General features: G+C 37.4%; 1 protein-coding gene across 3 annotated transcripts in view; it reads right to left on the bottom strand.

Moving 5' to 3' along the window:
• The window catches only part of abr (ABR activator of RhoGEF and GTPase), a 193,612-nt gene that overhangs the window by 106,560 nt on the left and 59,676 nt on the right, over nt 1-27,376 (bottom strand). For 2 of the 3 annotated variants that reach the window (XM_073860676.1, XM_073860677.1), the window contains exon 2: nt 14,022-14,200. In XM_073860676.1, the coding sequence (XP_073716777.1) occupies nt 14,022-14,200 (179 nt within the window). Of the gene's footprint in view, nt 1-7,417; nt 7,792-14,021; nt 14,201-27,376 lie in introns of those variants that run through there. The other variant, XM_073860679.1, reaches the window with a different exon arrangement.

Raw genomic sequence — 27,376 nt, 5'->3', positions numbered from 1 at the left:
TCCCAAGGAGTGCATATTAGTACATCACAGGTACATATGGGTCCCAAAGAGTGCATATTAGTACATCACAGGTACATACAGTATGGGTCCCAAGGAGTGCATATTAGTATTTCACAGGTACATATGGGTCCCAAGGAGTGCATATTAGTACATCAAAGGTACATATGGGCCCAAGGAGTGCATATTAGTACATCACAGGTACATACAGTATGGGTCCCAAGGAGTGCATATTAGTACCTCACAGGTACATATGGGTCCCAAGGAGTGCATATTAGTACATCACAGGCACATATGGGTCCCAAAGAGTGCATATTAGTACATCACAGGTACACACAGTATGGGTCCCAAGGAGTGCCTATTTGTACCTCACAGGTACATAGGGGTCCCAAGGAGTGCACATTAGTACATCACAGGTACATATGGGTCCCAAGGAGTGCATATTAGTACATCACAGGTACATATGGGTCCCAAGGAGTGCATATTAGTACATCACAGGTACATATGGGTCCCAAAGAGTGCATATTAGTACATCACAGGTACGTACAGTATGGGTCCCAAGGAGTGCCTATTAGTCCCTTACAGGTACATATGGGTCCCAAGTAGTGCATATTAGTACATCACAGGTACATATGGGTCCCAAGGAGTGATTTTTAGTACCTCACAGGTACATATGGGTCCCAAAGAGTGCATATTAGTACATCACAGGTACGTACAGTATGGGTCCCAAGGAGTGCCTATTAGTCCCTTACAGGTACATATGGGTCCCAAGTAGTGCATATTAGTACATCACAGGTACATATTGGTCACAAAAAGTGCATATTAATACATCACAGGTACATATGGGTCCCAAGGAGTGATTTTTAGTACCTCACAGGTACATATGGGTCCCAAAGGAGTGCATATTACTACATCACAAGTACATACAGTATGGGCCCCAAGGAGTGCCTATTAGTACCTCACAGGTACATATGGGTCCCAAGGAGTGCATATTAGTACATCACAGGTACATATTGGTCCCAAGGAGTGCCTATTAGTACATCACAGGTACATATTGGTCCCAAGGAGTGCATATTAGTACATCACAGGTACATATGGGTCCCAAGGAGTGCCTATTAGTACATAACGCGTACATATGGGTCCCAAGGAGTGCATATTAGTACATAACGCGTACATATGGGTCCCAAGGAGTGCATATTAGTACATAACGCGTACATATGGGTCCCAATTAAATAATGGCGCAAATACCAGTCATAACACACATTAGTAAATCGGGTTGCATGAATCATTTAAATAATCTCCTCCCAAAAAAATTGCGTCTGAAAGGGAAATGCATATGCAATAAGGTCGGTCGGCAAAATAACTAGACCACACCTTTTCAGCGCTAATGATCCATGCGAGTCTTTAGTAAACGACAAAATTATGGTTTGCAATGGTGCAAGCTGTTAGTAAATCTAGCCCATAATATACATACAAATACATATTTTTAAAGCATAAATAAGAACATTAATGTGAAGTGCAAATTTTGTTATGTTGCAGCCTGATAATCATGTATTTACAAATTTACATAGCATAAAAAAGTGAAGGGGGTCTGAATACTGTCTAAATGCACAGATATAAAATCCTTTTCTCTCTCTCTTTCTGAAAGTGAGTGTGACACTTCTCATGTAAAGACACACCCATATCCAGGCACAGAGTCCAGACTGTGTGTGTTCAAACAGAGACACAGATAGGCTATGTAAACCCAACCGTTCAGACAAATAGTGCAAGGAGCCTTTCAAGTGTAAACCCTCTGTGTTTTTAAGCAAATCCCTCAATCACATTTTCCATCTAAATCACTTTTACAGCTTCTGCTTTAATACTTGACATCATAAAAGCAATTTTAGGACTGCTACTGTACGTGTAAAAACTCCCATGTCTGTCTGCTAAAATTATTCAAGGACAAATCAAAGATGACTGGGTCTGCCACAGAGAAAAACCCCATGAAGTCTTCTCTGAAAGTTGATTACATAAAGGAATAAACAGGAGTTCTATCTGAACAGACAGGAAGTACCACCCCTATGACTAACTACATAAAACAGAGCAGCCAAATATATCCAGCAAAGCCCTTATAAAATACTCACAAACACTCCTTTGTCCACAGCACTAGAACGTACTGGATGTTATGCAATAGATCCATTCTGCCAAGCATTATTTCCTGGTTGGAAATAATAAGGTTTAGACTAAACTGACTGGTACCTGTCTAAAGCTGATACAGGCCCATAATGGCAGACAACAGTCGTCCCAAAATCTACTTATAACACATCAGTGTGGCACCCCATCTATCATTCATACTGTCATTTTCAAAATTCCCATCAGTTCCCATCAAGTGCAAACAGGTTCACACAGTCAATACATCACAGTAACTAACTACAGACATGTTGCACTATGAATACTTATTGTTTTACAGTAATATCGAAGAAACTTGTTTCTTTACAATGCATGTTACTTGGTTTGATATTTTGTAATGCACCACCGATGCGTTCTGTAAAAATATAACCTTGATATCTTAAATATTGACTAAGTAAGGCCATAAAAATAAATGTGAAATCAAACTATGACACTCCTAATCTCATAATTACGCAACAACACTACAATGAAAAAAATACACACTCTATGTCTTTTTTAATCTCTATCAAACCAAAGCATTCTCATTAGACATAGAGCCACTGACTGACTACTTAATTTTACTCAAAAGCTTTTCTAAATGTGTTTGTTAGCACATTGTAGCGCTAATGCGGCTAAATATACTATTTCCTCAGACTGTATTCACAGAAATCAGATTTATTTTTAAAGGGGGGGTTTAATGGTATTTCAAGCATTCTGACTTATTAACACAGTTATAGAGTTGTTTCCTCATGCTAAACGCAGGCAGAGTGTCAAAACAGCAGTTGGACGTGTTACAGAGTATTTCTGTGCCGAATGCACTTCACAAGGGTTCGTACAAGTTTCGGCTAATTTTTTTCGATTATGGTTCTAACTGACGTTTCAGGGGTTTTCGATACGTATCACTTCTTTATATGGGCTTCCCCCGGAAAACTTCCCCCGGAAAACCCCGCCCACCCGTCAATCAGCGGGAGACGCTAGAGCTGCTAACAGCTTATCACGCCACTCAGCTTTGTTTAATTTCAAAAGTCAACAATGGCACGAAAGAAGAAGTGTGTTTTTGGATGTTAGGAGAAGAAAGCCAGCCTTATGGAAACAATGGATATAGTTTATTATCCGGGGTAGCAGCGGAGTTTTGCGTGTGTGTGTTACAGTGGATTTTCCCAACCAGGTCATGGCGAGTTGCACGTGGTAAGTAAGACTTCTGTCTTATGTTGGAAATAGTCGTGTGCATATTATATAAATGACACGAACATGTAGTGAATCAGTTAAAACAGTGTTGTATAGTGTTGCATGACTCGTACTCGCTCCTCCCGCGGTATAACTCCTCCTTCTTAATTTTTTCTTACAGTATCGGAAGGATTCGGTAAAGCTAATCTTTCTTTTATAAATCTGATTAAACTAAAGACTCTTCAGAGATATAAAGGATGTCATACTACTCTATAGGTACTCCAGATTAACATCAGAAATGCAGAAACGGTTTGTGTTACGTGAGCTTTAAGCAAAAACGCGTCTGTTGGAACGGGAGTAAGGGCTGTAGCTAATTTGTATTAAAAGAGAAACACTCACTTTTTTTGAAAATATGCTCATTTTCTAGCTCCCCTAGAATTAAACATTTGATTTTTACCATTTTGGAATCCATTCAGCCGATCTCCGGGTCTGGCGCTACCACTTTTAGCATAGCTTAGCATAATCCATTGAATCTGATTAGACCATTAGCATCACGCTAAAAAATAACCAAAGAGTTTCTATATTTTTCGTATTTAAAACTTGACTCTTCTGTAGTTAAATTGTGTACTAAGACCGACGAAAAATTAAAAGTTGTGATTTTCTAGGCAGATATGACTAGGAACTATACTCTCATTCTGGCGTAATAATCAAGAACTTTGCTGCCGTAACATGGCTGCAGGAGGCGCAATGATATTACGCACTGCCCGAAAATAGTCCCCTGCTATTGAAAGTAACCAAGGCAGTGCGTAATATCTTTGGTTATTTTTTTGCGCAATGCTAATGGGTCTAATCAGATTCAATGAATTATGCTAAGCTATGCTAAAAGTGGTTCCGCCGACCCGGAGATCAGCTGAATAGATTCCAAAAAGGTAAAAATCAAATGTTTAGGGGGACTGAAAAATGAGCATATTTTCAAAAAAGTGGAGTGTCCCTTTAAAAACAGCACTATAACATGCTACGGACATGCTATTAAAAATGATCTGTGGGGATATTTTGAGCTGATACTTTACAGACACATTCTAGGCACACCTGCGACTTATATTACATCTTGTAAAAATTGCCATATTATTGGCCCTTTAAGGGCTCTTATTAGTGGTCTCTGCCAAGGTATCAATACTAATATACTGTGGGGTGACAGGAGGGACCTGATTATTATCTTTCCAAGTTAAATTCTTTTGATTCGGACCAATTTGCAATCACCTAGCACAGCCTAACAACAACCCAGAACACACTACAAACTGCATAGCAACAGCCTAGCAACCACTAGCAAAAGTTTCACACAGGTTAGTAACTGTTTAATGCATTAAAGGTAAAGTTGGACCTGTTTCTCTTTAGCCTGGACCAGACTATGTGGGCAGATGGGCGTGCATGATAGTGCCTGGAGCTAGGAGCGGAAAGTTGGAGCGTTGTGGTTTTCTCTCGCTCCAAGAGCACTCCATACGGTTTCATCACAAGCACAACTCATGATAACCTATATTTCAACCGTGGGCATCTTATCTTAACAGTTCCCAAGTCTCTGAAGAGCAAATTTTGAGGAGTGGGGCACAAAAATACAGTCAAAATTGTACTTGTAAGGACAATGTGTACACACAGGAAAGCCTAAACCATTTATTTATCGCAATATTGCACATTTATTTTACACTGAATACGCTTAAATAAACAATGCATCAATGTAAATAAATGAAGCATTAATTAGGCGCACATTTTTCCATAGAGGAAACATGGAGCAAGGAGAAAGTGAAGAGCGAAAATGGTAAACCCGGAGCAGAGCTGGAGCGGAATTCTTGCTGCTCCACTCACCTGGAACTCCATGCAAATTTGACAGCTCAAATTAAATTAATTAAGGCTAATGGGTTTCTCAACCATTAAACACTCAACCATGCTTACAATGTTTTGTGGATTACTAAGCGTGTACTCTCGCATTATATGAACCATAGTGTAACCGAGTACACTTGACCCCAAAGTACTGTTCGATTGGCTAGTGTGATTGCGCCGTACTGTACAAATCATAAAGTGTAGTGGGGAATTGGGGAGAATCATACTCAGGTACAGTAAGGCCAGTGTTAAGTATAATGTGAGTACACCCTAAATCAGAAACCGCTCTTTTGAAAGAGAGATACAATCAAAATGCATCTCAGCCAGTCACACATTATAACGATTTATAAATGCCAATGTATGACCTACACATAGACCTTACACATTTTCAAAACTTAGCTCATCAATGTGTGATGATTACAACCCATTGCAACCACCAATAACCTGTGGAGCCATCTCGCTTTGTTTGCTGTCACCACAGTGTGATTATTGAGCCTAACATCTAAAGAAACACAGAAAGATATTCATACAGGTGTGAAACAACATGAAGTAAGTGATAACGGTATGTGTTTAGTTTTAGGTGAACCAACCCTGATAAGAAAGCGGTGTGTTTATGGCCCGTCGGCTCTAAATGCGACGGTCCGACCGGAGTGTACACAGGTTGTGATAATGACAGCAATAAAGTGAAGTTATTGCTGCTTGTGTCTGAGTCAGCAAATGCAACGTGGCTCACCGCACTTACATACAGACTCAAACGGTAAAAAAAAATCAAACATATAGCTCCTGCTACAGAAACCAACCAGACCATTTCAACATTTGGGGAAGAAGGATGTACTTCTGCAAAAGGTCCTCAAGTATCTCCATGCATTAAATGTGAAATATGGAGATGGTAGTGTGTAATCTGCAGGTTACACTGTATGTAATATCTTGGTTTATTGAAAGTTTTATACAGTATGTATGTGTGTTTTCACCCAGGGCTCCTCGTGCAACACACAACCTATAGGTATATGTATGTATATTTATGTATGGTTGGTCTAATATTATATAATTCGTGATTAATCACATACAAAATACAAGTTTGTGTTTGCATAATATATTTATGTGTGTGTTGTGTGTAATTATATTGTATATACAATAACAATAATAAAAGTTATTTATGCACATTATATATATAATATAAAAATTATATTATATATATATATAAAATAAAATAAAAATACTATTTTTTTTATTATATATATATATATATATATACACAACCTATATATACACACATTGCTCACACATATATTACGCCAAAACAAACTTTTATTTTGTATGCGATTAATCGTGATTAGGGATGCATAACGATTAATCACTTTTAATCGTTATGCATGATTAATCGTTATGCATCCCTAATCACGATTAATCGTATACAAAATAAAACACATGTAAATGTTTCTTAAATGCATACATGCATGTGTGTGTATTTACATATACCAAATAATTACACACATTGCAACCACATATATTACGCCAAAACAAACTTTTACTTTGTATGCGATTAATCGTGATTAGGGATGCATAACGATTAATCACGATTAATCTATAGCAGAATAAAAGTTTTTGTTTACATCATATATGTGTGTGAACTTTGTATAATAATTATGTATATATAAATATGCATGTATAATTTTAAGAAAAAAATATATATTTATATATAAAATATTTATATTTATATATAATACAAATTATAAAAAATGTATATGCATATATACACATGTTAGCATTTCTTAAATATATGCATGCATGTGTGTGCATTTATCTATACAATGTTTTTATACACAGTTGACACACATATATGATGTAAACAAAAACTTTTATACTGCTATAGATTAATCGTGATTAATCGTTATGCATCCCTAATTGTGATTAATCTTTTGACATCCCTAAATATAATATATAAAATTATTGCAAAGTACTCTGTAGTATTTGTAGCAGTGTTCAGTTTAATCTTTTTTTAGGGTTCCCCCAACCATCAATATCTCAATTGAATTGCTATTAAAGAGAAAGTTTACATACACACACACACACACACAGACTTGCTTTGGGAACTGAGCAAACACCAAACGCCACGTGGTAAAAAATGCTTAATACTTTCCATCTCACTATTTTTAGCCATTTAGACATAGCAAAACCTCCGTCGGCTAGCCAGCAGAGGAAGAGAGAAGCTCTGTGTGTCTCTCTCCCTTAAACGGCTCATGGTCCAATGGCGTGAATGGACTATCCAAGTCCATTTCATTGTCAAACGCATCTTCATCCTCCAGAACTTTGTCCAGAAGACCAAGCACCTCCTCTTCATCCTCCTCCATCCTGACAGTTATCTCCCGTCCCTCTTTCTCACTCGTTCTTTTGCTCCTTTTCGAACCGACTGCGACACATCAGCACTTTAAATCCACCTCCTCTGTTTGCTGGCTTTGTAACTTTTTTCTTCTTTATTCTTCTCTAGACCGGTAACGTGTCGTGTCTTTTACACCAAAAGAGCAACAGTGGCTCGCTTCCTCTCTCTCGTATACACACATACACACACACACATCAAACCTCGACCGTCCCGCCTCTGTATGCTCTCTCCCGCCCCCTGACTGCGGTTCTGTCTTCCTGGTGTGTGTCAATTCCGGGTGCCCTGGGTAAAGCGTGTGACCAGTGTTTCCTTTTCTGCCCTTAAAGGGCTCTTTCTCTCTCTTTCTATTTGTAAGTGCATTCAGTTATTATTAACAAATGACTTTAAATATGCTTCTCGTTTAAAGATCCAAACTAAGTGGTGTGAAAAGTGAAAATAGGATCTGCTATTCCAATAAGAGAAAGTAACTGATGAGGTTTAGAACCAGAAGCAACACATCAATCTAAAACATTCATAAAAGCACAGACAAAGGAAAACCAGGAAATTAAGTTACAACCCATGTTGTGATAAACCTGTTGTTCTGAACACGAAGTTGATGAGGAATCCCTGACTGAATAATCTATGTTAAAAAGAGGATGCGGAACTGATGATGTCACAACGCACCGATGCCTCAGGCTTCTCTTTTCTTACATAATTTCCCACGAAACTGACCGACATAGGGAAATTATCTCCATGAACTAGTTTGTGTTTAATTCATTTCATGCAGTGAGACGAGTGTGAACAAATGAGAGTTAGGGCCTTGTTTTGGTAGAAACAAGAGATTCAAGGAGGAAGTGATGTCAGAATTGTTGAATGATGTAAGTGGCAGGATCAAAGAGAGACTGTGCCAAATAATACTACGAGAGTATGTTTAGTCTATGAAGCACCAGAATCAATGTGAGCGTGCACTTCATTTACTCCATCACTAGATGGCGATGCTGTCGTAAAAGCTTAAGCCTGTCAAAAAACTATTTCTGTATTTGCATGCAAATTTTTTATTGGTGACATATACTAGTGCTAATTTATAAGGGGTGTGACAAACACATACACCACAAAGAACCATAAATAAGTCTTGTTTCTTTCTGCAGGCTTCCCCTTATATGTGAAAGTCAGCCGAAGTGTTTGGACACTTATGCATGTAAAGTTGGATAAAATTGCATTGTAAAAAAAATGCATGAAGTTAAAACAACTTGGTTTTGCAATTCAATTCAACCTACTATTTTAAGTTTTGGCTTGGAGAAGCTGACATAACTTATAAAAATGTTTTTAAATTGTTCAAGGATTAGTCAATTTTCTTAAAAAAAATCCAGATAATTTACTCACCACCATGTCATCCAAAATGTTGATGTCTTTCTTTGTTCAGTCGAGAAGAAATTATGTTTTTTGAGGAAAACATTCCAGGATTTTTCTCATTTGAATGGACTTAAATGGACCCCAACACATAAAACTTTTAATGTAGTTTAAAATTGCCGTTTCAAAGGACTCTAAACGATCCCAAACGAGGCATAAGGATCTTATCTAGCGAAACGATTGTCATTTTTGTACAAGAAAAATAAAAAATATGCACTTTTAAACCACAACTTCTCGTCTATCTCCGGTCCTGTGACGCGCCAGCGCAACCTCACGTAATTGCGTAATGACATTGAACGGTCACGTGTTTCATTTATGAAGTGCACATTTGCGGACCATTTTAAACAATAAAGTGACACAAAGACATTAATTAGTATCATTCCACATACAACAACGTTGGAACGATTATCTTTCTCCAGACTTGTAAACACTGGGGCGGAGTTCGCATTCATCATCCGTGACCTCTTGACGTGATGATGTATTGCGTGAGGTCGCACTGGCGCGTCACAGGACCGGAGATAGACAAGAAGTTGTGGCTTAAAAGTGCATATTTTAAATTTTTCTTGTAAAAATGACAATCATTTCGCTAGATAAGACCCTTATGCCCCGTTTGAAATCGTTTAGAGTCCTTTGAAACTGCAATTTTAAACTGTAAAAAAACTGTTAAGTGTTGGGGTCCATTTAAGTCCATTAAAATAAGAAAAATCCTGAAATGTTTTCCTCAAAAAACATAATTTCTTCTCGACTGAACAAAGAAAGACATCAACATTTTGGATGACATGGTGGTGAGTAAATTATCTGGATTTTAAATTTTTAATCCTTTAATTTTTTTAAGTTAAAGTAACATAAAAATATATGTTGATTTGACAAAAATACTGCATATTTTTACAGTGTAGTAACCCTAGTTAGTGTGTGATGTTGCTATAATAGCATAAATAATACCTGTAAAATGATGAATCTCAAAGTTCACTGCCAGGCGATATATTTTCTTTAAAAGAATTCGCCTTTCAAAGCCTACAACGAACAGCCGGTTTGGACTACAGCCCTCTACTTCCTGCTATAATGATGTCACTAGAACAGTTTTTTGACTAAACTCCGCCCACAGGAATACATCACTCTGCAGCTAAGCTAATGGCAAGCTAAACTGCTAACGAATCACATCACACTCAGGGCTCCAGACTAACTTTTTTCACTAGGAGCACAGTAGCCCCCAACTGAAAATTTTAGGGGTGCAACCAGAAATTTAGGGGCACACACCTTAAATCAACATGTAGAAATTCACATTTCTACTAATTTCCACTGTACTAACAAATAAATACTTTGATGATAGATGCAGAAAGTACAACGTGCTGTTTCAAATTCAGTGTCACAACACAAAAAAAAGGTCAAATTTACTGGTCACACATGTGCGACTGGATGTAAAATTCAGTGGCAGACTCTCAAATTTTGGTTGCAAAATGCCACCATTTGGTGGCAGTCTGGAGCCCTGCAAGCTACACAATCAGAACTCCATACGTATTTCTGAAGGGGGGACTTCACAGCACAAAGAAGACATCAGCCCGTTTTGAGGACAGTAAAAAGAGCGGTATAAGTCAAAAATTTTGTGTGAAAAATAAAGTTAAGTTTTTTATTGCGCACTGTGGGCTACAAAGAAAGTTTTGTTAAACTTAAAATTTCACTTTAGGTGAAAAATGAAGTTGAAAAAAGTTCCTTTTACTCTTACAGTGTACATGAAATATACTGTATTGACGTCTGTTAACAGATGCTAATTTTTTACAACTTTTTTATGGATGTGAAATCAGATTCAATATTGCAGATCAGGGAGGATCAAATTGGTATTTATTGTATCGAGCTTAGAGGTCGATCCATAATGTCTGTGAACCTCTATCGATCTTGCACAGGTTTGAATAATAGGATTGAATCATTTATGCATACAGTATGCTTGCATATCCGATTTGTATGCATATAAAAAGCACTAATGTGCATTTAAAATAAATGCCAACTGGTTTAATAATTTGTTATGCAAGTCTACGAAGACAACAGTGTGTAATACAGTCCTTGAAAACTGTAAATATGAGGTGTTGAGCTGGTATGTGTTCAAAGAATTCCTAAATACCATGAATAATTAGTCATTTATAAACGTGATAATTTACTGAATGTATCCAAGTATTAAAAATATACAATACTGTGCAAAAGTCAGGCCACCATGCTACCATTAGATTTGTTGTTTTTGCAATTGTATACTGATCAGCTTTATTAGAATAGCAGCAATAGCAGGAAACTGCAGGATCTCTTAAACCTAAATTAAACTAAATCCTAATTTCTAATTCTAATCAAATGACTTCAGTCTCCTCAAAAAAGCTCAAGATGTGTTTTGTGCCAAGAGAGGTCACACTAAATACTGACTGATGCTTTAAGAAGTCATTTAGTTCTAAAAAAAATGTTGGTTTTTAATTTTGTGTACATATTTCCTATATTTTCTGTTTGTATCTTAATAAAAAGAGTGACTTAACCTCAATTAACTTCAAATTTAAAGACCTTTCAAAGATTTTCCAGGTCCAATACCCTCAAATTCAAGAAATAGATGTGGGGACACATTTCAAGTGAGCGCAAGGTTACATCGTGTTACCTTTTAAGATACATTGTTACAGTTCCCTTTCAAGGGAACTCGCGCTGCGTCACTGCGGTGACACTTTGGGGACGCCTCCAAGGGTAAGTGTGTCTGAATATGTATATCAAATTCAACCAATGGTGAGGCTTAACGACAAAGACAGGTTGACGCGGGAGCCAGGAAGTAAATCGCTATCTGAAATATTGCCATAGACAACGCTACAGGGACGCAGGAAATATGGCAAGGGAGACGCAGCGTCTCGTTCCCTTCTCAGGGAAAAACAGATACATACGTAACCCGAGACGTTTTCATGTATCAAACACAACTATGCAAAAAAGCATTTTGGTATGAATCAACATTCGCATACAGAAGATATAAACATTGAAAGCAAACAGTTTAGCACGTGTTCTTAAAAAGTCTAGAATTTTTATGATATTATCCTACACTACACAGGGAATAATATGGTCTTTTCTCCAGAAAACTTCTTGCATAAAATAGATTCAAGCACTTTCAATGACCTGTATCTATGTATGTATATTTTCAAAAACTTCCCAGGGCCTTGAATTTTTCCCCCCCAGATTCACAAACTTTCAAGGATTTCAAGGACACGTGGGAATTCCCTGAACAAAGCTGGTGCTGGTGGCCCAAGAAAGACTTTTGCACAGTACTGTATTTCCTTCAGAAAACGTAAATGTTCATTGAAACTTTTGAATGGTAGTGTATATGTACGCTATACAATCTACACAATGCAATGCTGGATACCACAGCATTACTCAGCATACTAGGTTACAACTGGCTTAGAAAAATTTTGTCCACCACACATATGCAAATTATTTGGAAATAAAACACCCAACTAAAAAAAAGAATAGACTTTTGTTACTTTTGTTACAGACAGAAGCTTTTCTATCTCAGTATATCAGAACAGCAGTACAATAATCTTCAAACTATCTTTGCTCTGTAAAATATATACTGCAGATAATGCATGAGATCTCAAGTGAGCATTCAGCCACATGTCTGAGACAGAATGAAGCTTAGCCTTAAAATAGCATCTTGATATGCGGACAACATGCTGTCATCTCTTCCTCTAACAGATGCTTTAACTTCTGTAAAAGCATCATCAAAGACTGAAGTTATTACAGCTAAAAACAAACTCCTATGCACACGAAAACAGCATACTGCAGTGTCACAGGTTGTGCTTCATCTAAAATCATAAAAACGAATTTTATGTTGTTGGTGCCAGACGGGCCGGTCTGAGTGATTCACAATCTGCTCAGTTACTGGGATTTTCACGCACAACCATTTCTAGGGTTTACAAAGAAGGGTGTGAAAAGGGAAAAACATCCAGTATGCGGCAGTCCTGTGGGTGAAAATGCCTTGTTGATGCTAGAGGTCAGAGGAGAATGGCCCGACTGATTCAAGCTGATAAAAGAGCAACTTTGACTGAAATAACCACTCTTACAACCGAGGTATGCAGCAAAGCATTTGTGAAGCCACAACACACACAACCTTGAGGCGGATGGGCTACAACAGCAGAATACCCCACGGGGTACCACTCATCTCCACTGCAAATAGGAAAAAGAGGCTACAATTTGCACGAGCTCACCAAAATTGGACAGATGCCTGGTCTGATGAGTCTCGATTTCTGTCAGAATTTGATGTAAACAGAATGAGAACATGGATCCATCATGCCTTGTTACCACTGTGAAGGCTGGTGGTGGTGGTGTAATGGTGTGGAGGATGTTTTCTTGGCACACTTTAGGCCCCTTAGTGCCAATTGGGCATCGTTTAAATGCCACGGCCTACCTGAGCATTGTTTTTGACCATGTCCATCCCTTTATGACCATCATCCTCTGATGGCTACTTTCAGCAGGATAATGCACCATGTCACAAAGCTTGAATTATTTCAAATTGGTTTCTTGAACATGACAATGAGTTCACTGTACTAAAATGGCCCCCACAGTCACCAGATCTCAACCCAATAGAGCATCTTTGGGATGTGGTGGAACGGGAGCTTTGTGCCTTGGATGTACATCCCACAAATCTAGATCAACTAAAAAATGCTATCCTATCAATATGGGCCAACATTTCTAAAAAATGCTTTCAGCACATTGTTGAATCAATGTCACATAGAATTAAGGCAGTTCTGAAAGCGAAAGGGGGTCAAACACAGTATTAGTATGGTGTTCCTAATAATCCTTTAGGTGAGCGTATACTGTATAATCCCCTGCCCATAACCCAACCCCTAAACTTACTGTACAAAACTTAATAATTTCATTGTAATTTCTCTGTGTTTTTGTCATGGAGAGCAAAAAATGTCTCCACAAAGTCCACTATCTTTGTAAGGCGATTTCAATGTGCTTGCATTTAATAATGGCAATTGAAGCAAAACATTCATTGATTCAAAGCATTATTATAACTATGATCAATGAATTATTAATAAAAAAACAGTCGTACCCCAGACAGCAGTCCGTCATTTGCCGTGGGTGACACGGCATCTCCGTCCTGACCGTGTGCGCAGAGGTGAGGGGACATGGTGGGAGATTCGTCAATGAAGGGCATGGTCTCTGAACCATCCTGAGATTTCCGGTCCTCTGCCGGCTCCCCTTCGTAGCCGTCGGTGTTGTAGTTGAAGTCTGTTGAAATAAAAATGTTTTAAGAAAAGGCAAGCAAACTAAAGGCTTTCAGTGACACTGGAAAATAGAAATGAACCATTTTAAAATTATAATGATACTTTCCTGAACACATTGGTCAGGAAAAAGCAGACCTACCCAAAAAAATCACATCACTGGTTGAGGAAGAAGTTAACATGTTGGACTGCCCAAACAGAACACATAAAAGCACACTGAATGATTTTGCATAATATAGCATTTCGTAGCTCTTCATAGTGAGTGGGCGGAGCTTCTAGTAAGTCAAGTGGGCATCTTTAAAATGCTGTAATGCACCAATACACAGACTGTTGTGGGTGATGAAGTAGTGGGTGCAAACACGATTTATCAAAGGTCTGCTAATAATCCAACATCAACACAGTATCGAGCAGTAATGAAATGATTTAAACAGCTGAATAATGCCTACACTTTTACGAAATACATCAAAACTTTATATAAAGTAATCTTTTTTGAGTACTCCTTGACAAAAACTATAAAACGCAATGCAGCCCACACAGAGGAGGCACTCTTGTTAAAATGTTTATGAGTCTGAAACGTGCAGACGTGTCTTCATTAAATGGAAACATCACGCCATGTGTTTATGTCAATGCACGCTCTCCCAAATGGCCACAGACCGGTGGAAAAACAAAAAACCTATACGACAACCCGAACCCAGGGGGTGAGACCATCCCGTCTGTCGCCACGCGATACCCTGAGCTTGTTACCGTGACAACCAATGATAACCAATTGCCTGTAACTCGACTCGAGTTACTCAACTTCAACTGCATGCTCTTTTTCGCAAAAACACACACACAAACACACTGTGTGAAATGTCAGACTAATGCCTAATAAAATTAGTGTTTTTATTTGTTAATTGTTTATTTAAGTGTTAATTTAGTGTGACTAATAAAAGAAACTAATGAAATGAATTACGCCCATTAATTGGAATGTAAATTCTGTAATAATTGTTTTTCACAAGTATGAACTTGACTTATATAATAAATATATCAAGAGCAAAACAAAGCGGTTGCCCTTCCACCTCTTTCATTTTTGTTTAATTTTGCAGGGTTGCGAGAGATGAGTTTATTTCATCAATTGCTCTGAAGCCCTTACATATGCATGTACAAAATGTGGGGCTGGGATGTTAAATTGTGCGATTCTGCTTGTTAAATAAAATAAATAAATAAATAAAATGCCGCTACATCCAAAAGCCAGAGGGCGCTCTCATGCAGAAACTCAATATGCGCCACAGAAAAAGTACCATTTACACACGCAGCTCCACGAAATGCCTATAGCATATTTATATCGCTGTTCATCAAACCTTTTCAGGTATTTTCATGATAATTAAGAATATTTATAATGATTATGTTTGACAAGTGTTGCATGTTATAAATGACTCAAACTTAGAGATTTTAGATTGATAAGGACGTCCCACTGATCAAAGAGCCATAATATATGAAAAAGCTGTGCATAATATCGCCTTTGCAATTCAGAAAAGATATCAAACACAGGCATTATTAGTATGAATCGCGATTAATCGTCCCAGCCCTACCAAAACATACTATCGACACAAGCAGCGGATATACATTGAAAATAAAAAAATTATAGTTCACGTTTCCTTTTCTGTGTCTGGGGAAATCTTTATTAGTACTGAAAATAATGAGGAAAAAGCTCCTGTTCCAGGGTAGTAAAGCACCAACATATACGCAATAAATGTATTTAATTTGTGTCTATATACAGTTGAAAGAAAAAGTATGTGAACCCTTTGGGCTTACTTGGATTTCTTCATAAATTGGTCATAAAATGTGTTCTGATCTTCATCTAAGTCACAACAATAGAGAAACACAGTCTGCTTAAACTAATACCGCACAAACATTATACGTTTTCATGTTTTTATTGAACACAACATGTAAACATTCATAGTGCATGGTGGAAAAAGCATGCGAAACCCTAGGCTAATGACTTCTCCAAGAGCTAATTAGAGCCAGGAGTCAGCCAACCTGGAGTCCAATCAATGTGATGAGATGTGTTGATTAAAGCTGCCCTGTCCAATAAAAAACACACCAGTTTTGAGTTTGCTGTTTTGAAGAAGCATTGTCTAATGGGAACCATGCCTCGCACAAAAAAGCTCTCAGAAGACCTTCGATCAAGAATTGTTGACTTACATAAAGCTGGAAAGGGCTACAAAAGTATATCTAAAAGCCTTGATGTCCATGTGTCCCCTACGGTAAGACAGATTGTTTACAAATGGAGGAAGTTCAGCACTGTTGCTACACTCCCTAGGCGTGGTCGTCCTGTAAAGATGACAGCAAGAGCACAGCGCAGACTGCTCAATGAGGTGAAGAAGAATCCTAGAGTGTCAGCTAAAGACTTACAGAAATCTCTGGCACATGCTAACATTTTTGTTGACAAATCTACAATAAGAAAAACATTAAACAAGAATGGACTTCATGGGAGGAAACCACGGAGGAAGCCACTGGTGTCCAAAAAAAACATTGCAGCACGTTTGAAGTTTGCAAAAGAGCACCTGAATGTTCCACAGCACTACTGGCAAAACATTCTGTGGACAGATGAAACCAAAATTGAGTTGTTTGGAAAGAACACACAACGCTATGTGTGGAGAACAAAAGGCACAGCACACCAACATCAAAACCTCATCCCAACTGTGAAATATGGTGGAGGCGCCATCATAGTTTGGGGCTGCTTTGCTGCCTCAGGCCCTGGACGGATTACTGTCATCGATGGAAAAATGAATTCCAAAGTTTATTAAGACATTTTGCAGGAAAACTTAAGACCAACCGTCCGCCAACTGAAGCTTAACAGAGGATGGACGATGCAACAGAACAACGACCCAAAGCATAGAAGTAAATCAACAACAGAATGGCTTCAACAGAAGAAAATATGCCTTCTGGAGTGGCCCAGTCAGAGTCCTGACCTCAACCTGATTGAGATGCTGTGGCATGACCTCAAGAGAGTGATTCACACCAGACATCCCAAGAATATTGCTAAACTGAAAGACTTTTGTAAATAGGAATGGTCCAAAATTTCTCCTGACCGTTGTGCAGGTCTGATCTGCAACTATAGGAAACGTTTGGTTGAGGTTATTGCTGCCAAAGGAGGGTCAACCAGTTATTAAACCCAAAGGTTCACATACTTTTTCCACCCTGCACTATGAATGTTTACATGTTGTGTTCAATAAAAACATGGAAACGTATAATGCTTGTAGTTACAACTGTAGTTGCCTTGAAACAAAAAGTATGAGTCAAATTGACCCACAAACATCAAAATCGTAAAAAAAACATTAAAAACCACTGAAAAGAGTTCTGTTATTGTGGAGACATCTCCACGCCCCTAAATATGATGCAGAACAAAGCATAGCGTAATTGGCGGTTTCACATGTCAATCATATGGCCTATTGGGCGGTCCTTTGCCATTCAAAGCAGCCACGGTTCCCAGACCTTCAGTATGAAAACAAAAGCAATGTCTAACTGAATCGTACACTTTCTCACGAGAATCAGGCATAAATGCTACTACATAGACATACCAGGATCACAATGCATGTGTGCATACTGTATTAACACAAACATGCTCTGGGTAAATCTCAAAATACTTATTTCAAAAACACACTTATTCAGGAGGAAACACACAGCAGCACACTGCCCTGCTTGGTCATGGCGTCCGGCTAATGTACTTAACTGTACTGCACATAGGAATAAAATCAATTAGGACATCGACCAACCTGAAGTGCGGCTACGGCGGAGAGCTACAGTAGTCGCATGTGTCTCAAAGCATGTAAGCATGACTACATTATGGGATTTTACAAACTCTGACCTAAATTGTCCACAGAGAGGGAAAATCCAATATAAATCTGACGGTACAAGCGATGTTTAAAGAGGTTTACAAAGATCTCATATGGTCCTGCCTGTAGATTAAGTTCTTTAGTTTAAGCATTTACACTACAAGGGATGTTGAGTTAATGAAAACAGTCTGACCCAAGAGGATGCAGACACACAAAAAACTCACTAACTACACATCGAACGCACACTTCATCTGTCTTACCGTGTGTGGGTGAAATAAGAGATTTTAGGATACATGCTGCCTCGAAGAAGAAAGCCATGCGGACGGTATCCTAAAGTTTACCAGCTGTCACAGAACCGACAAGAAGCTCATCGTATCGAAGGAACATCAAACGCACTGACACATACATGTATGCATACGGTCGGGTGTAACAAGTAGGAACTTATGAAAAGGTTTTATTCAAATATATGGAAATGCCCTTCACTGTAAACAGGAGGCTAGGCTGCGTGTGAAAAATGCTCGGATGTACAAAAGATCAATGTTTATTGTATTAACATTATTATGGGTCAGCTGTTATTGTACAGTAGAGCTGCTGAATTTTTAAAACGGCAAAAATGCATAGCAACAATGCAATTATGTGTAGCAATACACCTAAATGTGGTGAGCTTTAAAATATATAAAAGCCTAGTTAATAATCCACTAATAATATTTTGACGCTTTACCATGTAAACTAATATTATATATCCAGCACAACACATAGGAAAATGCAATCCACTGATGTTTCTCCTATTATAACCGCAGTCAAATAAAGATGCTAAAAATTCAATAAAATGATGGCTATCTTAAGTCGTTTTTCATCAGAAAGAAGAAGTCAAGCACAAAATATTTAAGTGTCAGGTAACAGCATCATAATAACGGATTATCCTGCTTTCCATATTATAGCTGCTGTTTATAAAGGTCAACAGATCTTTGTGTTGTACGTAAGCTGTGTTGCGTTAAAGCACATCAACACTGACTGTTTCCAGAGCCTTGAAATAAAATTACACACATCTGCGTGCTTACTGTCACACCGTGTTCCTCATTCGCAGACCTCACAAACCAAACTGGTATTAAAGCATAGAGGATGTTTACATGGCACTCATAAATCCTTGATTCTGATTGGCCAGTCACAACATTACACACTGTAACCAGAATGCTGCAAATCATTTTGACAGGTACAGTTAAATATTAGACAAGAAAAAATATAAATATGTCTTTAAATAACATATATGATGTTTCACGTTCAGCGCCACGTTGTTTAAATAGCAAATGCATGTGCGCCCATTTGTGCGCCCATGGGCGTTCTGGTCTGAAAACGAGGTGTGTTCAGGCACATTATTGAAGTAAACTAAAATGGACTACGCCATTGATCAACTAAAACCTGGTCTAAAGTCTAAATGGCGCAAATTGTTTTTGTTATTTAAAGAGCGCGTTAGTATACGCCTATAAACAGGACGACAAGGCGCATTTGCTTATCACACACATGGATGCGCAGCAGCACACAAACGTTTTCAAATATTAAAGGATTAAAATGTAAAGGATTATTATTGAGTCTCTTGGACATAAATGAGGACCGATTATGAGACGTTATATTTATGGTGATTTTGTCAGACGATGTCGCGTTTATAAGCAGGATTTTAGCAGCAGTTAAAGGAACAGCTGGTTGGATTAAACACGAGGTGTTACTGGGTTGTGTTTAGTCACTACTTTATAGTCTCGTTTTATGTCTGACAACAGAACAGATAATTTGTAAAAATAGCATTCAGTTGTGTTAAAATGCAATATAATGTGACACATTAAACAATAGAAGTGAAACATCTTACAGGTGCCAACACGCGATGAAATCCAAACACGTGACGACATCACATGTATGCTAATTAGCGTATGATGACGTCATCCCCACCACAGTCTCTCAAAATCCTCTGGTAAACACTGATCATGTTGGCTATCCATACATTTAAAGCGATTAAAAGCCTGCTAATTTTACTTCCATGACTGAAAGAAAACACACCCATTACTCATTACGAGAATAGGAACAACCCTTTTAGACTGTGTGTTAGGCGCACAAACCAAACCCTCGTTAAATTAGCAAAAGTGGATATATTTACAAATGATTAAACCAAATAGTGTATTCATGAACATCTTGTCTTATCTCTTAATACCGAAAGTAACAGGGCAAACTTGTCATCGTCCGAGACAATGTAGTGATGAAACACGCTCTATAGAACAGTTTGTCCGTTTAGGGATACTGTAGAAACATGGTACCGCAAAATGGCAACTTCAATGTAAGAGGACCCGCGGTGAACAGGTATGTAGATAAAAACGACTCAATCTAAGGAAATTAAAACAATACAGTTCATTTTGTAAGGTCTTTATATATCACTGATAATATAGTTATGTTTATAATATTGCATTTCTGTCAAGAGTTCCTTCTTAAAGTTACACAATGCACCTTTAACTATCCATTGTAACTATTTTATAAAACTGTATCAGATTCATCAACATACATCCTCCTAAAAGGGGTTATGAATAAGACTTCCGGTTGAGTTAAGATTTTGGTTGTATTTTGACAAAATAATGCCACATTGCAATATGTTATATCACAGATAAATTGATCATTCATAACACAAGAAAGAAAGATGAAAGTGAATATTACTATTCCCTACACTGAGAACAGATACACTTATTTCATATTTCGGCAGCCATATTGATTCTGAGTACATTTAAATCTGCCATATACATTACGTGACACTCAGCACTCCGCACGTGATTCATGGACGGCCAGATAGTTCCTGCTATTAAAAAAAATACAATCTAAAACAGACCACAGAGAAGCAAAATACTCATCAAACATACGTCATACTACTGTGATCCACTTACTGTGTCTAGGGGATTTTGCATTCAAACACATTGATAATTGTATGCAACATCACAACCTCATAAAAACACCTCTGCTGTTAATTCAGGTCATGCAAAATCCACGGACCCATCAAACTTCAAACCACCTGGATCCCAAAATGATTTAACCAAGTAAATTTCCCAAAACACCTAGATAAACACCTGCGTCTTGCTTATAATTACCAATGCTTTTGTTATGTAAATAGGATTCCTTTTATTTTGGTTAAAGGCACAATATGTAGGATTTCACCACTAGAGGTCACATTTGATTTTTTTCATGAAAGGTATTTGTTAATCATGTTCACGGATGAGGTAATGAATTATTTATTTCATGCCGTCGTAATGAATTAGCTGAAAGGCACAACAGCTTCGTGCTAGATGCTGTGTGGGTGATTCTCACGAAACCATTGAAACACCACGGCACTAATGATTTTAGCTTTAAAATGTGTAATATAGTAACATTAAAACGCATCAGAATTAACACAATACTGTGTTCTACCTTGCACAATGTGTGATTTCAACATAAGAATTTATAATTGGAAATTTTATCTCATTTTCTGCTGAAATTCTCATTACCGCAATGTGTCCGGCTGTGTTTGAACATGCGTTATGTTGTAATTTAATCAAATTAACACAAAAATATTAGGAAAAAAAATAAATGGATGTTTTGCTATATTTAAATATTTACTGAATATTCATGTATAATAATAATGAAGAAAAATTAGGAAAATGATGTGTCCATGCCTGATGTTCTCATCCTCCGCAACACTTTTTGAGAACAGTTTAAGCACACATACAGAATTTTAATAAAGTTTAATTTTGAGTAACCAAGCACATGGACCAGTTACTTCAAGATGGCTACCAGGTAAGATCATTTTTTTTACAGTTAATTTGAAATATTGTCTTGTCAAAATGCTTACACGACATTTTGATTATCATTACCGCAACAGATGCTTATTTAATGTTAATTTAATTAATAGAAGCATAATACTTTGATTTTAAATGCATGTGCAGAATCTCCAAATTATGTTCTTTCAGGTTTGTCATGTCATTTTGAAAATATGTCAGTGTTGATGTTTTCTGACTGTTGCGGTAATGAGATTTTTTAGGATTCATTTTTTTAATTATGTTACAAAAAGTGTTAAATGATAAGTTAAAGTTTTTAAATTAATGTTCCCATTTACTCCAGACTTTGTTTTTCAATGTCTGGTGGGAAAAAAGTAAATTTAAGCAATTTTTACATTTTCATGCTTGACATTTTTAAAACCAAGTTTTCGTGAGAATCACCCGTATAACCACCACTTCTGCATTTGTCCACACGTGTTGCCATAGTTTTTACAAGCGGAAACCGAGGCTAGCGCTGTTATTACTTGACTGATAAGAATCTAAGTACACAACTGCATAAAATATAATCACACCGTGCACACGGTTTTTGGATATTATTACAAAAATCTTACATATTGTGGCTTTAAAGCATTGCAATGCTCATACTAGACTTCTGTTTACATACACACAATCACAAACATCACAAAGCCATAAAGATCACTCCTGACGGACAGCCGGCTGCCCTTTAGCCCTATCACTGACAGTCAATCGCTTGTTTCCATGGCGAGAGCCAAGGCTACCATGACAACCTGAAACTCTTTTATGCAATCACTAGCCAAATGAGAACTGAAGGTTCCTGAATATAAAACAATGCTCTTTTTATAGACACGCTAGTGATGACAGTTTACGGCAGAAACACTAGGAACTGTGCAAGCCGGTTGGCCACTATAAATAGTTCCTTATTAAGTTGGGTCTAAAAATCTCTGTTAATAATGTCTCTATAGCACAAATAAATAACAATCATTTGCCTCTTGAAATGATTTAACTATTTGTATTGGTGACTTACTATCAGTAGTAACACTACAACAAAGTTATGGGATTACCAATGCCATCACTTGTATGTTTAGATAAATGAGCTAGAAATGCATAATAAAGAACAGCACTAAACGGTACAACAATAAACAGTAGAAATGAATGGCAAGTACTTGAAAAGCTTTTCTGTCTCTTAAATGTAAGATAGACACGATGTTCTAGTCTCGGCTTCAGATGGCACACCCACATACAGCCCACAACCATTCACACATTGTCTGATGCACATAGCACACTAAAATGCCAAAAATAAATAAATAAATAATCGGGTGACTCTGACTCTACCCAACTTCAATTGAGTCCGCAATATTGGCGTCTGCCATCATCTGAATGAGCTTCCACTTTGTTGCATGCCAATCTACTATTGTGGTAGCATTGATTTCAGATGTACTTCTTGTTTAAGTGGGCAGGTCTGGGCCAGAATAAGCTTCAATGTGCACCGGACCTTGTGCCAAAAGTCAAATGTCTGATTGCAGCCAGACAAGGACAGAATTAGCACCCTTTTATCTCTTTGTAGTAATGAGCACCTAAATAGAACGCACTAAATATGGAGGATCCGGGATGTATTTAACAGGTTGGTACCTAACAGACACTGCACAACCGTAGAGTCTTAAAGCTGTCGAGACTGAAAATATTATCAATTAAAACCAAAGAGTAAAAAAGATTCAACTTTGCATACATAAACATCCCCATTTAACCTTTTCCACGCCATTGACGAATGAACTCTCTAATTAAGAGAAAACGCTTTTCTGCCAATGACAGAAGTTTTTATGGCATTCCGGATTTCCGTTATTATCCACCAGGTGGTGCTTTTACCCAACTTATAAAACCCGGAAAAACTCTGTGTATGTTTTGATCATCCCTCAAAAGTTGGGGATGAGACGATTACCGGTTTCACGATTAACCACGATAAAATGTCCTGACGGTTCGAATTATCGTTTACAATGTAATTATCATTACAACCGTGTTTGATTTCCTTGATTTTGAAAACTTGCGGTAAATCCTGTCCAGCCAGAATCAGTTTGACGCAAGCGTGCACATGCAACATAGTTTTTTGCACAAGAAGGCATTTAAGTGATAATGTATTGTATTCATTCACGGTAAACTTATTAGACAGATTTTTTTACCACAGAAATTATTTCAGGGACATGAAATATTAAATTGTGATTTTCAAAAATAAAACTTGTTCAAACAAAACCATGATCATATTGATAACGTGATAACTTTGGTCACTATAATCATGATATGAAATTTTCCGTCCCATTCCTAATTGTATGTTTATATATTTAAAGAAGAACATTTTCTGAAAGGCATGCAACTTTTTTTTAAAACACTGGCGAGGAAAGAGTTAAAAAGTTTACAAAAACATCATTGTTTTAATAGTTTCTTTTGTCTTAGCCCCTGATGCAATCTACTATATACAAACACACGTTAAAGTATGCAAGAATTTTATTGTACGCATTATTATTGCAACAATGATTGCACTGAAAACGTAAACATTTTTCCTTCGCATTCGTGGAAAATTTCACGTGTACATGACAACATAGTCAAAACGAGCCGCGTTTACATCGAAATGCAAAACGACTAAAAATGCTGTATACTGATGAATGCCAAGTCAGTGGGTGGCGGTATGCACCTATGAAGTTGTTTCGGAACCCGCCATTAACCATTACAAGAATAAGACAGTGATGTGAACACGCATATTGCTTTGGGGATAGTGTTGTATTATAGGTAAAAAAAAATGATATAAATACCGTTCGATTTCTCGCACAAACCGATCGCTTCGTGTCTTAGGACATCGATTTGTCGTCACGAGCCGCAGGGTTTCATTTGGATTTGTCTATGCGTGTTTATTTTCTCCATCAGATTTTGTTACCATCCACTTGCATTATACGATTGACAGACCGAAACGGTTGGAGTTAAAAATCTACATTTGTCTTCTACTGAAGAAACAAAGTCACCTACATCTTGGATGGCCAGGGGGTAAGTTGATAAACATTAAAAAAAATAAGTTTAACTTGAATTTTAAGATATCCCTTTAATGTATGAATGCAGTAATTTTGCTTTTGAACCTTCAAAAATCTTTAAAGGATTAGATCATTTTCTTTAAAAAAAATCCAGATAATTTACTCATCACCGTGTCATCCAAAATGTTGATGTCTGTCTTTGTTCAGTCAAGAAGAAATTATGTTTTTTTTGTTGAGGAAAACATTCCAGGATTTTTCTCATTTTAATGGACTTTAATGGACCCCAATACTTACCAGTTTTAATGCAGTTTAAAATTGCAGTTTCAAAGGACTCTAAATGATCTCAAACGAGGCATAAGGGTCTTATCCAGTGAAACGATTGTCATTTTAGGCAAGAAAAATAAAAAATATGCACTTTTAAACCACAACTTTTCGTCTGCCTCCGGTCCTGTGACGCGCCACCGCGACCTCACGCAATACGTAATACGTCCTTCGAAGGAAGAAAACAAGTTGTGGATTAAAAGTGCAGATTTTTTATTTTTCTTGCCAAGAATGACAACCGGTTCGCTAGATAAGACCCTTGTGCCTCGTTTGAGATTGTTTGGAGTCCTTTGAAACTGCGCTGAAACTGCAATATTGAACTGAATTGGAACTGTTAAGTGTTGGGGTCCATTAAAGTCCATTAAAATGCGAAAAATCCTGGAATGTTCTCCTCAAAAAACATAATTTCTTCTCGACTGAACAAAGAAAGACATCAACATTTTGAATGACATGGTGGTGAGAAAATTATCTGGATTTTTTTTAAGAAAATGGACTAATCCTTTAACTAGATTTTTCTCAAAATTAATGCTAACTTTATCACCTCAAACATGTGTAGCTCTGTCATTTTTTGTCAGATCATACATCGTTTTGATAGAGAATGTCAGATAGAATAAAATATAAATAACTACTTTTTAAAACTCTGCCCATTTCGACTAATTTTGCCAGCACAAGTCACAAATGTTTGCGTTTCCGGGAGCCCAAAACGCTGTTGGCGTGTAAACAAAATATATATATATATATATTTTTTTGAAAACATTGTGTAAAGGCACCGTAATCTGCCTAAAAGCCCTTCTGAATAACAATGTCCTATAATAACACCTCTTACTGGCTGTGATGTAACCTGAATGCCATTAGCTGTATCTCAAAATAAGCGTTTCCTTTTCAGGGCTCACAAAGATGAACAAAATTATGTTGATGTTGAGTGACTCATTATTCATCTGCGATGGAAAGACTAAGGGAATGTGTGCCTGGATCAGGTGGATTCATCTGGATCGTCTTGTGCAGGCCGTGTTGATTCCTCATTGACTGATGAGTAACATGCCTCCTATTTTAAACTTAAAGGTGCAGTGTGTAAATTTTAGCGCCATCTAGTGGTGAGGTGCTGGTGAATTGCAACCAATAGCTCAGTCCACTGCTTACCCTTCATTTTTAATCACATAGAGAAGCTATGGTAGCCGCCACCGTACAAACATGTTATCGGAGACAACTTAATAAAAAAGTTTGCCTTTAAGGGTTTCTGTAGAAACATGGCGGCACAAAATGGCGACTTCCATGTAAGGGAACCCTCGGTATTTGTAGATAAAAACGTCTCATTCTAAAGTAATAAACACATAACGGTTCATTATGAAAGGTCTTTATACACCCCTGATAATATAGTTTTGTATATTATTTTGCATTTCGGTCAAGAGATCCTTTTAAAAATTACACACTGCACCTTTAAGTCAGTAAGCTTTAATATAATAAATGTCCTATTACACTCGATCTTCATATCAGTGTTGGGCTGCAAATCTATACATACAAAACTGTTAATTCACTTTATGTCTCCTAACTAGCACCTCAGACCGATCTAACTCAGCATCCAGGATCTGCTGTGTTTGAAGAAAGGCTATAATCTAATTTGCGAAGTGGAGGGTGCTGATTAGTCCAACAACAGAAAGTCAAAGGGGATCTGGAATTACACTTCCTCTTCGTGCTGATCTCAGCAAGAGATCCTCCCAAGTGGAAAAACAAATACATTTTTTTTGCCAAAAGGATCACAAAATGGGAAAAAATGACTGTTTTCAAACACTCCCCCACCTGCCATTGGTTGGTCTGACAGATGGTCCCGCCTCAAACTCACAGCACTGGTTGTGCCAACGTTGCCATGTCAGGATAGTTACAAACTTTTGGTAGCACCAAACAGCCACAACGTTTAAAATTTTCAGGGGCATGCAACAAAATGTCCTACATATGCAGTAGCTGTCACTGTATATTATAAGCTACAGTATAAAATCAAATTGCATCAATTTCATTACAATAAAAGCAAATTCAATGTAAATATTCTGGTACTGCCAATATCATACTGTATATCAGACATAATGCTGTTTTTAATGCAATTGAAACTGAAAAACGAAAATATAATAAGATCCTTTATCAGCACTTCTGTGCAACTGTGAGGAATTACGTAATCTTTGGCAACCCCCCTTCTTTCTCTCTCATTTTGAGCCCTTTTGAAATCGAGACATGA

The sequence above is a fragment of the Misgurnus anguillicaudatus genome, chromosome 22 (genome assembly GCF_027580225.2).
Source record: "Misgurnus anguillicaudatus chromosome 22, ASM2758022v2, whole genome shotgun sequence".
Classification (NCBI taxonomy): Eukaryota; Metazoa; Chordata; class Actinopteri; order Cypriniformes; family Cobitidae; genus Misgurnus; species Misgurnus anguillicaudatus.
The sequence above is the reverse complement of the archived record's forward strand: the minus strand, read 5'-3'. Positions and strand labels throughout refer to the sequence as shown.